At 43.3% G+C, this 13,101-nt stretch overlaps 4 protein-coding genes across 5 annotated transcripts; 2 read left to right on the top strand and 2 right to left on the bottom strand.

The window, feature by feature from the left end:
• Positions 1-889: 889 nt before the first annotated feature.
• LOC109418078 (poly(A)-specific ribonuclease PARN) lies at positions 890-3,366 on the bottom strand. Of its 2 annotated transcripts, none has more exons than XM_029870827.2 (6): positions 3,073-3,366; positions 2,094-3,015; positions 1,717-2,001; positions 1,606-1,661; positions 1,319-1,544; positions 890-1,246 (listed from the first exon to the last, which is right to left on the bottom strand). In XM_029870827.2, exons 1-6 carry the CDS (start codon positions 3,089-3,091, stop codon positions 1,096-1,098), a joined length of 1,659 nt encoding a protein of 552 aa, XP_029726687.1. In that variant the 5' UTR covers positions 3,092-3,366; the 3' UTR covers positions 890-1,095. The 2 variants fall into 2 exon arrangements, with proteins under 2 accessions (XP_029726687.1, XP_029726685.1); XM_029870825.2 differs by having other exon boundaries at positions 1,315-1,544; positions 3,073-3,361.
• A 5,321-nt stretch (positions 3,367-8,687) lies between these two features.
• On the top strand, positions 8,688-9,192 carry LOC109418081 (DNA-directed RNA polymerase III subunit RPC10). The gene is made up of 2 exons (XM_019692255.3): positions 8,688-8,923; positions 9,001-9,192. The coding sequence occupies exons 1-2, from the start codon at positions 8,783-8,785 to the stop codon at positions 9,184-9,186; spliced, it is 327 nt and encodes a 108-aa protein (XP_019547800.1). The 5' UTR covers positions 8,688-8,782; the 3' UTR covers positions 9,187-9,192.
• A 39-nt stretch (positions 9,193-9,231) lies between these two features.
• LOC109418079 (threonylcarbamoyl-AMP synthase) lies at positions 9,232-10,086 on the top strand. The gene has a single exon (XM_019692252.3). The coding sequence runs from the start codon at positions 9,232-9,234 to the stop codon at positions 9,997-9,999; it is 768 nt and encodes a 255-aa protein (XP_019547797.2). The 3' UTR covers positions 10,000-10,086.
• A 147-nt stretch (positions 10,087-10,233) lies between these two features.
• Positions 10,234-11,380, bottom strand: LOC109418080 (mitochondrial inner membrane protease subunit 2). Its single transcript, XM_019692253.3, has 2 exons — positions 10,751-11,380; positions 10,234-10,691 (listed from the first exon to the last, which is right to left on the bottom strand). Exons 1-2 carry the CDS (start codon positions 11,097-11,099, stop codon positions 10,468-10,470), a joined length of 573 nt encoding a protein of 190 aa, XP_019547798.2. The 5' UTR covers positions 11,100-11,380; the 3' UTR covers positions 10,234-10,467.
• Between the last annotated feature and the right edge of the window lie 1,721 nt (positions 11,381-13,101).

Raw genomic sequence — 13,101 nt, 5'->3', positions numbered from 1 at the left:
TTTCCAAGCTTCTGGAAGGAAGCTTTCCAAGCTTCTGGAAGGAAGCTTTCCGAGCTTCTGGAAGGAAGCTTTCCGAGCTTCTGGAAGGAAGCTTTCCAAGCTTCTGGAAGGAAGCTTTCCAAGCTTCTGGAAGGAAGCTTTCCAAGCTTCTGGAAGGAAGCTTTCCAAGCTTCTGGAAGGAAGCTTTCCAAGCTTCTGGAAGGAAGCTTTCCAAGCTTCTGGAAGGAAGCTTTCCAAGCTTCTGGAAGGAAGCTTTCCAAGCTTCTGGAAGGAAGCTTTCCAAGCTTCTGGAAGGAAGCTTTCCAAGCTTCTGGAAGGAAGCTTTCCAAGCTTCTGGAAGGAAGCTTTCCAAGCTTCTGGAAGGAAGCTTTCCAAGCTTCTGGAAGGAAGCTTTCCAAGCTTCTGGAAGGAAGCTTTCCAAGCTTCTGGAAGGAAGCTTTCCAAGCTTCTGGAAGGAAGCTTTCCAAGCTTATGGAAGAAAGTTTTCCAAGCTTATGGAAGGAAGCTTTCCAAGCTTATGGAAGGAAGCTTTCCAAGCTTCTGGAAGGAAGCTTTCCAAGCTTCTGGAAGTCTGAAGTCTGGAGTCTGAAATCGCTGATTTTAGCGTTACGTAATTTGTGTACCATGCCTCTCTTCGTAAACAAAATCAGCGCATTCTATTTTAAGCTAATTACTAGTGAGCAAGAACAGAATTATAAAATACACTGTTGTTTGAAGCTTGCTTCTTGAGATTTGTGCTTCTGAAGTTCTGATTGAAGCGGGATTTCAAGAAGTTTGTCCTTAAACTATGCTGACAAAATTAAAAGGCTTCTAAATTGGCTACTTCTCTGGTATCAAGTAACAGTAACAAATGAATTCGGTACGTCTTAGAGCATAAAAATGCATCATCCTCTAGTTCTTAGTTCCTGAGTCAAGCCCAAAAAAATCTGTTTGCGTCGAAAAAAATACTCTAGACAAAATAAAAATATAAAATGTCCTACATACTTGGCTCTGCTCACCAGTTGTCGTCCTCAGCGAAGGGTCCTTTCTTGGCCTTTTTCGGTTGACTGGCGGCCCCAAAGGCAGCCACCTCCTCGGCGGAAACCTGAGGCGGCACTACCGATGGCGATTTTTCTTCTTTTTCCGCTTTTCCTTTGTGGTGGGCGTGATGATGGTGGGAGTGGTGGGGATGATGGTGCTGCTGATGTTGCTGGTGGTGTCCATGATCGGCACTATCACTATCGTGCCTTCTTTTAACCCCAGCCAACTGAATATAGAAAAGAAACGTACGGTTATTACCCTACTCGGCAAAATCCACACACGATTGAACAATACTTGCTGCTTGGCTTTGAACTGGGTCAAAGTACAGATGGAGATGCTAGCTTTGTCGATGGTTTTGATCACGTGACTGGCATAGTCACGATTGTGCAAGGTAACGAACGCCGAACTGCTGTTGACCCAGTTCACGTGCACTTGACCATAGTTGCGAAAACGGTTCACGATGTCGCTCTGACGCCAACTCTCCGGGAAGGACACGAAGAAAACGTGCTCTCGCGAGAAGGATGCTGTAAAGTACAGAATTTATACCAGATTGATCGCAAAACCATTATGCAACGTTAAACTTACGTTCTTTCCCATGTGTGTAGATGTAGTTTATTTCGGAAACTCGCAGCAAAAATATTCTGTGAAAGGAATAGCATTAGAAGACGAAGAGTTTGAGCCATTGCGTCAACTTACCTGTTAAAATAGGCCTTCAATACCGGATCGTGTGTGATGTCCTTCAGGTCCGCCTTGAAGAAACTGGCCAATCCCAGGAAGCACATGCCGGTGAGATACGCATCGTAACCGGCATCGTGATGTTTCGTGTCATCGGCAGAATACTTATGCTCCTCGAATCCACAGGTAACATCCGGCATAATGAAGGGCGCCTTATTAACCGCTTCAAATACGTGAGCCAACACCGACGAGTAGATGTGCACTTTAAGTTCTCCGTTTGTGCACAGGTACTTGGTGTCCAGGATACTGGAAGATGAAAGGCGCAATAAATAAGAGAGGGTTGATACATGAAGCTGCTTTAATGTCTGCCTGATTGCTTATTCTAATAATTTACTTACAGTGGAAACAACTCCCGCATTGTCTTCTTGAAGTCCTGATAGCTATGTGGCAGTGGACGGAAGAACTGTCGTATGATGAATAGCAAGTCCAGCAGCATGTTGTGACCAATGATCAACTTTCTCGCCTGGGACAATTCCTGCAGAACAAGCGAAAGCCCCACCATACGTTCCAGGTCCTCGTTTTCCTGAGCCACCCGTTCCTGCTCCAGTTTTAGTTCCTCTTGCTTTGAGCGTTTGCGTTCCACCAGAATGGCTTTGTGGTTATTCTCCAGGGTCACCGAGGAAGTGGAGATAGTTTTTCTAAACTGTGAGTCGATCATCTGGTATATCAACTTCCGCTGGAACCCGTTGCAGTTGGTTATAGTGTAGTCCTTATCCTCCGATTTGAGAAACTCTTCAATTCGCACGCTTATTTCCCCTATCAACTTTTCCTCCTCCGGAGGTACGGGAACCATGTTCAGTGAATCGTTATTGCCATTCTCTTCTGCTTTTGCTTCTAACGTTGCGGCCCGTTGATCTTGTCTATCCTTTAACTCCGTCCTCAGCCGCTCCTCGTCCACTTCGCCACAGTAGGACAATCCCTCCCTGAATAGCTTGTTGAAATCGAACCCGTTATCCGCCAGGAAGCGCATACTCTCCCCTTGGCAGGCGAACACAGGTACGCGCCCCTTCGGATAGCAATAGAAGTTGAAGCATTTGTAGCTAACCTGTCCACTTTCCGGGTGAACCTGGAACGCACACAACCCAAACTGAATGATAACGAAATGTGCCGAATTTTCGATCGTCTTCAGATACACCTCCTCCGGTGTATCGAACGGCATGACGTTCCGATCCGACGTCAAACCGGTGAATTCCGTATCGATGGCGAAGAAGCTTGCCTCCCGGATGGTTTGACGAATCGCCGGCAGCTGCTCAATGAAATCTGTGGACAATTTGATATTTATTAAAATGAAAGTGAGCTGTTTTACGGCGCTCTTACTTTTGGTTGTAATTTCCATTGAAAATTTGTGAAATTTCCGCTTTTGCCTGTAGAATAATGATGCCGCAAAACTGGAGACCGAACGATTCGCGCGCCTACGCCTTCACTTTTGTTTGTAAATTTTGCTTTCACCACCCACACTGGTGGGTTGGACGGCGGCAGTGTCAAAGCGGCAAAGACAACCGTTAATCGGTGTTGGTCGCATTTACTGTGATTTTTGTGCTATAATTATTTCAAGTTTCAAGAAAGGTCAACGTTAATGAACGGAACCCTTTTTTGCTTTTTCGACACATTTTGCCCGCCCGGACTAGCGCACAATGGTCCACTGCACGAATTTATTCTGGCCTGCTTACTCTCACGCGAAATTTGACGTTTGAGCGGTGTCGGCACCGCTCAAACGTCAAATTTCGTGTGGGAGTAAGCAGGCCAGCACAAATTCGTGCAGTGGACCATAGTGGTTTCTGCTTTTAGTGGTGTTGCGTGTACGTACACGTTGCATTACACGAACACTACCTGAGTTACTGGTTGAAAATAGTAAACAAAAATCAGCTGTTCCCGGCAAAATCAAATGGGCATATTTTCAACCAGTAGATTTGCATTAGTGTTCGTGACGCCGTGCTGCGAAACCACTATGGTTTAAAAAAATAACTAAAATCGTTGATATCTTTTTAATTCAATTCAATGAGCCATTTTACGAGACGTTTGGGATCAGCTGATCGCTCATTTCATGAATGAAAATTTGACAGAAGGTTGCGCCCAAGCCCGTGACTGTTAATATCAATATCAACACTGTTGTCGTTTCGTAAAATAGACTATTCAATTCAACATTTATTTCTATCTTAACAAATATTATCGTCGCACCACCAAATCGAAGTCGTCGCTAGAAGCACATGCGAAGTTGCAACTGCGAAGTAAATTTGAATCTATTTTTTCTGTTGCGCATCATTAAGCTAATTAAGAGCAACAATATGCACTAATCCAAATTGAGTTGCGACATTTCTAAGTAGGTTAAAACTCAATTTTCGCACGTTCGGTCACTTCGTATTTCGACCAAAAGCATAATATTGTCCGTGCCGTTGAATCCCGGAATTTACGACTAGCGAAGTTGGATTTTTCTCCAAATCCGTGCGTCGGACCTAACTTCGGAAGTGATGCGCTGTATAGCGGACCAGGTTTACTATACAGCGCACTACTTCCGAAGTTAGGTCCGACGCACGGATTTGGAGAAAAATCCAACTTCGCTAGTCGAAAACTCCGATATTCAACTAAATTGAGAATACAATTAGTGATTTACATTCAACAATTGAGATATGGAACTCCTTACAACAATGACATAGAACAAAAACTTATTCAAAGACAACTAATCAACAACTAACAAAAATTCGACGAAAAAGGAAAAATTTGAAAAAAAAAACTTTAAATTAAAGACTGCCCCAGAAAGTATGGACGCACCTAGTCTTCAGTTGTCTGGGCCTGATCGATGGTTCTTGTTTCGGGCTCCGTTTTGTCTGTTTCTGCTTACTATAGGATCGAAAATTCAAACGTTCGTTGCCACGATTAACATTGGAATTCAAAATGTAACTTTTTTGGTCATACTCCGCTCTGTGTTAGTTAGAAGGTTTTTTGTTGTGCTCAAACACCTTCATTATTTGTTTATCCAAACGAGGGATAGCAGGATCTGTATTTTTACCCAATTTTTGCCTATGCTTTAACGTGTTATTCCCATCGTGGTTGCTAATTGCTAGTTGCACAATTTTCTAACTTACTCCCACCATATTTTGTTCTTTTCCTAAGTGAGCTTTCAAACTCTGTACATCGTTTGTGCACAATTTTTCAATGGTGTTCCGTTGAAAGTTCATGTATTTTGATATATACTGTTGGAACCGCAAAAACCGTCATATAAATGCTGAGAAAATAGGTTGACCAACAGGATGTAGCTTTCAAAAAGAACTAGTCATCAATAGTTATGAAATGCCAGTATTTTCTTACTGCGCCCATACTTTCTGGACCGGTCTTTAGCTTGGGAAAAATTGATAGAAAGAAAAGCTTAAAACTAATATCACATGTCTAAACGGCCATCTCTTGTAGAAGAGGATTAACAGATGAGGCGCAGCTCTGCAGGAATTTAGGAATAAGTCTCCGGAACCAGTTGTCGATTTTCTCCACTCCAGCAAGCCGATGTACTTCTTCAGTCGCATGGAAAGGACTCAGGTCCAGCATCATTTTCAGCAAATGATTTTGTTTGACTTGGATTTTATTCCGGTGCGATTGTGCACAATCGTACCAGGCAGGAAATCCATACGCAACCGTTGGCCGAAAAACGGTTTTGTACAGAAGGACCTTCAGGTTGCGATCCAGTCGAGATCACCTTTTGACGAGCGGGTACAGCATTTTAGTGAGTTTGTCACATTTCTGGAGACAATTGGCCACGTGGCAGCCAAATTTTAGCTTGGGGTCCAGCGTCACGCCGAGATAGCCAACATTTTGAGACCACGGAATATCCACACCACCGCAGGACACTTGGCTTTGAGGTAAATGACGAAGGCTTCGACGTCGGGTAAAGAAAATAGCTTGTGATTTGGCAGGATTGACTTTAACCTTCCATTTTCTCTGGTACTCTTGGATAGAGTTCTGCGCTTCCTGGAGAGTGTCGACAACAACTGCTGGATCGTGATGAGAGACCAAAAATCCGGTGTCGTCGGCGAAAAAATAGTACTCGACTCCGTTGATTTTAACTATGTCGGCAGAGAAAATGTTGTATAGTGTAGGGCTCAGCACAGACCCTTGAGGGACTCAAAATGGAACAGGTTTTCGATCGGAAGTACTGCCGTTAACGGAGACTTGGAACGTACGGTCCTTCAGAAAACTGCGGACCATTTTGAGGATCAGCATAGAGAAATTACCAAGAAGCATTTTGTGCAAGATTGCTCCGTGCCAGACCGAATCGTACGCTTTTTCGACGTCGAGAAGTATCAGCCCTGATGACTTCCCTTGTTGAAAATTCCGTCTCACTTCCTTCACTAGCCGAACAATTTGGTGGCTGGTAGAGTGCCCCTTTTGGAAGCCATTCGGAATTATGCGGGTTACTTCCAAGTGTTTCTCGATACGGGTTAATATTACTCGTTCGAAAACCTTACTTAATGTCGGAAGAAGGCTTATGGGTCGATAGTTTGTCGGAACAGACGTATCTTTGTTTGCTTTTGGTATAGCGACAACTATAGCGTGTTTCCAGTCGTTTGGAAAGTAGCTCAGTTTAAAGCAAGCAGAGAAAATTTTTGAGAGGACCACAAACCCTTTCCGTGGAAGATGTTTTAGAAGCCAGTTTTTAACTCCATCATAACCAGGAGCTTTTTTGTTTTTCAGGTTGCGAATGATATTGGCAATCTCTTTGGGACGGACTAACCAGTAATTGTCAGCTGTTGGAGGTGATTGATCGATTTGTTCAACAGATCGCTCTACGGCTTCCGCGGTGTTCCTGTCGTCAACACACTGGTTGTTATGAGCAAGCAAAAACTCTCCACAAGCAGTTGGGCTTTATCGTTGGGGCAAGCTACTAAGAGCACCTTTAACGGTGCGCTTCTATACCCCGTTTGGCAGCCCTCCATCATTGCAGGAAACTTTACCGGTCGCTGCTAGATGCGCTCGCAAAATGGTAGCGCTATGGGTGGGTGACCAAATATAACAGCGCGACAGTTGCGCTGCTAAAAATGCAATGAAAATATGACAACCCTCCCGATACGAATCAGGATGACTAATTTCTGGAGCTCGATTTGAATAGGTCGTATGTACTTTTGTCGATATAAAATTCGATTAGTTTATTTTAGTCATTGTAGCAATATGACAGATATTTTGCAAACTTTTAATGATGGAACAGAAAGCCTGTTTTGTGAGGATTCTGCCGTATGTATCAACTTTGCTCAATTTCAACGGTTTTCGCTATAATAAGCGAATCCAACTGATCGAATTTTTAATCGACAAAAGCACATACGACCTATTTAAATCGAGCTCCAGATTTGATTGCTACCGGTGTGGAATAGGGTGGTTAAGTCAAAATGGTAGCGCTGCGCGGGTTGCTCGAATAGTAGCCGCCGTTAATGTTGCTCTAACGTGTCTCCGCTTCGCAGTGGTGGACTGTATTTGTTGGTGTTCTTCAGCGCTTTTGTGATGCGCCAAATTTTGTTGTCTCCGCGTTCCATTGACACAAGGGTATCGGCAAACTTGCTGAACCGAGCATTTGCGCAGTCCGTGCGGATTCGATCGTTGAGTGCCAGAACAATGTTTTTCAGCATAGGGTCTCTTGTCCTCATCCACTGCCGCCGACGCCTGTTGCGAAGTTAGATGAGTAGTTTAGTTTCATCAGGCAACCGCGCAACTTCGTACGGTCGGGGGGCGATCGCCGGCACAGCGATGGACTCTGCATCGAGAGGAACCTCTTTGAAGCAACGAACAGCAGCATTAACTCCGTCTTCATCCTGGATGTTGGCGAACAGAGGATCGATTGGATCAAGTCTTGCGTTAACCACCCTTTGGAACGCAGGCCAGTTTGCACGTGCATAGCAACGAACGGTGGATGTGATTGTCTCCGGGATTGCCGAGAGACTGATTTCGAAGCAAAATGGAAGATGATCGGACGACAGCTCGTTCAGCGTGATTGGCTTTGACATATTCACCAGGTTGTTGGAAAGCACGATATCTAATGTTGACGGGTTTCCCCGTCCAGATGGAACAAATGTAGGTGCACACTTAATTTAGAATACCGTGTTCGGTAAATTTTTGACGAAAATAGAACAGCTGAATACAGCTATATTGCATTGTTTACCTTTTGCATCAGATTTTGACAGTTAGTGTACTGAGCCTCAGTAAAATCGATTACCGAAGCTACCGGATAGTTCTGCTGTTCTATTTTCGTCAAAAAAGTACTGAACAGGCAATTCTGGATTGAGTGTGTGAGTCTGGAAAGTGGATGTTCAAACCGGTTTGCGCGGCTTCCTGGAACAGAATATTCCCAGCCAGGTAATTACATATGTTTCCATCTCGGTTTCCATTAACTTTATTGGCAAACGTTGTTCGGAGAACTTGTAGCAAACATGTATATCTTTCTAATTCTGCCGGAAGAATTAATTTTTAACAAGTTTTAGTGTAGTTAAGATTTTTTTGAAGTTCGAAAAACACAAAATTGATTTGATGCATCTCTAAATTTCAATGGATTTGGTTGAAATTTTGACCAGCTACTTCTTTTTAGATGCCAATAAAAATATGGGGGTGAACTTGAGAATCAGAGAACATTTTTGTAAAAGTGGTCAGGCCTATTATTTATTTATCTTGATAAATAATCTATTGAGTTGTCCAAAAAAAGTCTCACGAAACCTACTGCAAGCCTATCCATATACGTGAGAACAAAAGATGTTTACAAAGTTCTTACAGATAGATTAACACGGAAAATCTGAACACAAACCACTACCACACAGGAATTTTGATTGGTCAATGACCGAGTCATGAAACCACTGTGCGTCAGGCGGGATCGACGCGTTGACGTTTGTTTGACAATGTGTGTGTGAGTCATTACAAACCCACGTGCGTGACAGATCATCGGGAGCCGACTGACGCAGGTAAATGGAGCTGCGAGTTTAGATTTAGATTTTTGGTTAAATTCCTCAAACAAAATCAATTAAAGTCGGTACTTTTTCGTTCGTAATCTGGCGCTTCAACGATGCTGATGTTTTGTCCGACTTGCGGCAATCTGCTCCTGGTGGAAGAAGGTACCGATTCGCTGCGATTCTCCTGCAACACCTGCCCGTACATCTGCAAGATAAAGCGCAAGATATCGACCCGAATCTATCCGAAGTTGAAGGTACGTAGGCACCTCTTAGGATTAGTCTTATCAGCATTTTTGGAAATGAAATCATGCGTTATGTTACTGTTTCGCAGGAAGTTGATCATGTTATGGGCGGTTCGGCTGCCTGGGAGAACGTAGACTCAACCGATGCTGATTGCCCTGCTTGTGCCCACAACCGAGCGTATTTTATGCAAATGCAAACCCGCTCCGCCGATGAGCCTATGACAACGTTCTACAAGTGCTGTAATCCAACCTGTGGTCACAACTGGAGGGAATAATTTCGGTGAGAATTCGATTCTATCCGATCAACAGAGAGCAAAGACATGAATTTGGCGCGTAATTTATCATCGGTAAAAAGCTTCGTTAGATTAAGTTCAAAAATTGCGATTGAGGAAATGTCACGAGAGATGAATGGTTCCGTAGTCGCTCCGGTCGCTGGTACCGCCATCATCAAATCCAGTGACAATAAAGCGATTCGCCAGGCTGCTAACCTGCTCGAATCGGGAAAAGTCATTGCGCTTCCGACGGATACCGTGTACGGGCTGGCCTGCAGTGCCAACGATCCCAAAGCCATCCAGCGGCTGTACGCTATCAAGGGACGGGAAGAGCGGAAACCGGTGGCCATTTGTGTGGCGGAGTTTGACGACCTTCGGCACTGGGGCCAAGCGGATCATTTGCCGAACGAGCTGCTCGAGCAGCTGCTTCCGGGTCCGGTTACAATCGTGGTACGAAAATCTGTCCACTTGGATAATCCATTCCTCAATCCGGGCGTGGAAAAGATTGGAATCCGAATCCCAGATTTCGATTTCATCCGGGACGTTTCGCGAGCATTTCGGTACCCGGTAGCGTTGACCAGTGCCAACAGGAGTTCCGAACAGAGTACGCTGAACGTGCGGGAATTTGAGAAACTGTGGCCGATGTTGGGCGCCGTTTTCGACGGGGGACAGTTAGGGCTGCGGGAGGAACAACGAGCAGCTTCCACGGTGATCGATCTATCGCAGGTGGGACAGTACAAAGTGATTCGAGAAGGAGTGGCCGTTGAGCACACGGTTCGCGTGGTTGAGCAGTTTGGCTTCAAAAGCGTAGTTTAAGGGGACGTGTACCTATTGTTAATTTAGTGAAATCTTGTGTAATAAAATTAATTGAAAATAAATGTGAATGCTAGAATTACAGACAAACGAACGTTATATTCGAAAGTTTCGAGAAGAAAACATTTGGGTAGAATTTGACCATTTTTTTCGTTTTACATCTAGCAGTAAAACTTAACGGTTAATCCTGAAGTTATTTTGATTGAATTCTTTGAAAAGTACTGATAGAAACCACAATTTATCATTTTTCATTTACATAAAATATATTCAGAAAAAAAAATCAATACGGAAATATTCCAAACAAATTCCTAGAGTTCCTAGAGGTAAAACATTTTCAAAATAAGAAGGAATTTGGCTTGACTATTTGCATCGTTCTCTATCTCGCTCACACATCCAAAGTATTTTTCGAACTCTGATTCGAACACCTACGAATAATTTACACCCCTGAACTGCGCCCCTTAAAGCACCAACTTAGGATGACCTCTCTTGAGCCTGCAAAGTTTGATTGCTGCCACCGCCGCCGTTACTACTGCTGGTCGAATTCGTTGATTTTCCGAGTGATATGGGATGTCGCGTTTTGGGAATCTGTGAGTGTAACGTTTGCCAGCGTGACGGTGGCCAAACGATCTGCGTGGCCCGGGCGGTTATCAGTCCAAGCGAAACGGGCCCAAATGAATTACTATCCAAAGAGTTGCCTGCAATAAAAATTTTCTGTTATTTGCAAATCCGCAAAAGTACTGTCTCCGCAGCAAACCTGTGTGATCGCCTTCGATCCAGCAATGTCCTTCCGGGACTTTCACATAGGGTACCTTGTAGCCAAGTGTGGAAATGACATCGCCTTGCAGACCTACAATCCGTTTGATGATCTTCTGGCCCGGATCCTTGGGCGAAACCAGTGAAATTACGTCACCCCGCTCAACGTCCATATTTCGGACCGCCCAGCGGGACAGGAACACATAATCAGTCGCAGGACTTCCGTCCGGATTGAGGGCCGGCTGCATCGAGATGCCCTCCACTCGGGCAACGTAACCGACACAATCGAAGAATGTGACCCCAACCGGGATGCTCAACAGCAGCGACTTGAAGAACAGAGGGATCTTCATTGCCGCCTCAAGTCGAACGGAGAAAGGAACTAATGTTCAAGGACACCCGGTGGTACGTAAATGATACGCACGAAGGCTTTTCAAATTTCCTAACAGTTTCGCAGCTTACATAGTGAACACGACACAAATCTCAATTCGAAGTACGAACTTTTTTCCGGACAAAAGATTGATAAAACTTCCACAAATAAATCTATTTTGACTGATTCCGTTCCCGTAAAAAAGCGAAATCACTCGGACGTCTTGCAGAGTTTGACAAGTTTTTGTTTTGTTGTGTAACATCGGCAATCTGGGGGCCTACTACATCCAATGTAACGCTGGCTCAGTGTGCGAAGCCCGCGGAGGTCGCTTTTACCGGATATCTGTTGCTATAAATTTTCAGCTCGTCCATTTTACGATCAGATTTTATGAATCAAAATATTTATGACAGGATGTGGTGTCCTAACCCATTAAAATCTGTCGTCGTGGTTGAAACCCGAAGTTTCCCCACAGGCGACAATCGATTTTCCTCCAAATCCATACTAGAGTGACTGGAAGGGAAAGTGGCATCAGTGTCAAAATTGGAACAGCGATCATCTGTCAAATCCATACAAATTCCCGTTCCAAACGAGCAGGAGACCTGCCAAAATTGGATTGGAACATGACGCCACTCTCCCTTCCAGTCACTCTAATCCATACGTGAAACCTCACGTCGGACGTAGTGCGCTGGGCAGCGGATCTGGCCCTCAATTCGCGATTACGAAGGTAAAAGAGATTCCAACTCTTTGTCGCTCTAATGAAAAACCTCGTAAGGAACTGTCAGAATGTGCGTGAAAAAAAAGCAAAAAATATTTCCCTCACGTTTTGCCTCACGTAAACCTTCACGCACATTCGACAACTTCGTAGTCGCGAATCCAGCGCACTTTACCCGACGTAGGGTCTTGTACCATTTGGGCAGGTGTACCTATTTTGGGCACTTGCCGCTATAACTAAGTAAATTTCAAACCGATTGAATTGAGTTTTTGTATAGAGTCAGATACTGTACGTGCCTAACTCTATACAAAAATTCAAATCAGTCCGTTTGAAATTGACTTAGTTATAGCGGCAAGTGCCCAAAATAGGTACACCTGCCCAAATGGTGCAATACCCTACGTCGGACGCATGGTTTAGGAGAAAAATCGATTTTCGCGTGTCGAAAATTCCGATTTTTAACTGCACGACTCGGCACGAACAATAGGGGTACTCACTAAACAGATTAACCCTCTAATACCCAACCCGGCCTTTAGACGGGGTATAGTTTGAGCATTTTTGTAATTTTTGTTTCGTGGACAATCATTTTTTTTTTAAATTTTAGGCTGATATTTAGGACTATTATGTATATCTCAAAATGGTTTTTGGTGTCTTTTGAAGCTATTTTACGTTTTTTAAAAATCATTGAAAAATTGATGTTTTAGTCACCTTTCAGAAGTCATTGTATATTTTGTATTGAATCGCTTCAATTTACATATTTTAAATGTTTCCTAAATAATGCTATCGTAGTAATAGTTATTTATGTAACGAGTTGCAAAAAGTTGATTTTTTCAGCACGAGTCGTTCATTTATCCAACGAGGCTTGCCGAGTTGGATAAATACGAAGAGTGCTGAAAAAATCGAGTTTTGCAACGAGTTCCATACAAAATTTTATGCAATGATTTTTTCATAATGCAACCCATTTGAGTTGCATAATGTTCATAATGCAACTCAAATGAGTTGCATTATGAACATTATACAACTATTTTTCATTATGCAACTCATTTCAGTTGCATAATGAACCAGTGCGGAAAAATTGGCCATTATGATACCAAAATAAGTTATATAAAATATAAATTATGATACTGAATTGCATAAAATAGTTTAAGGGAATCGAATAAACTCTAAAATTATTTTTCTTAAAATTACACGGAAAATAAAATTTGCTATGAAATAAAATTATAATAAACGTTTTTCAACAATTTATTATCACAGAATCTCAATATGTTTTCCTCTC

Source organism: Aedes albopictus, chromosome 2, assembly GCF_035046485.1.
Source record: "Aedes albopictus strain Foshan chromosome 2, AalbF5, whole genome shotgun sequence".
Classification (NCBI taxonomy): domain Eukaryota; kingdom Metazoa; phylum Arthropoda; class Insecta; order Diptera; family Culicidae; genus Aedes; species Aedes albopictus.
Note: the sequence above shows the minus strand (reverse complement) of the source record. Positions and strands in the feature narration are given on the sequence as shown.

Bases quoted from the DNA above. Each gene is read 5' to 3' on its own strand.
- LOC109418078 (XM_029870825.2), bottom strand. The intron at 1,662-1,716 runs GTAAGTTGACGC...TTCCTTTCACAG, and splicing joins TTGAAGGCCTATTTTAACAG to AATATTTTTGCTGCGAGTTT. The intron at 1,545-1,605 runs GTAAGTTTAACG...TGTACTTTACAG, and splicing joins CTACACACATGGGAAAGAAC to CATCCTTCTCGCGAGAGCAC.
- LOC109418081 (XM_019692255.3), top strand. From the start codon at position 8,783: ATGCTGATGTTTTGTCCGACTTGCGGCAATCTGCTCCTGGTGGAAGAA. The intron at 8,924-9,000 runs GTACGTAGGCAC...ACTGTTTCGCAG, and splicing joins GAATCTATCCGAAGTTGAAG to GAAGTTGATCATGTTATGGG.
- LOC109418079 (XM_019692252.3), top strand. From the start codon at position 9,232: ATGAATTTGGCGCGTAATTTATCATCGGTAAAAAGCTTCGTTAGATTA.
- LOC109418080 (XM_019692253.3), bottom strand. From the start codon at position 11,099: ATGAAGATCCCTCTGTTCTTCAAGTCGCTGCTGTTGAGCATCCCGGTT. The intron at 10,692-10,750 runs GTTTGCTGCGGA...TTTTTATTGCAG, and splicing joins GATCGAAGGCGATCACACAG to GCAACTCTTTGGATAGTAAT.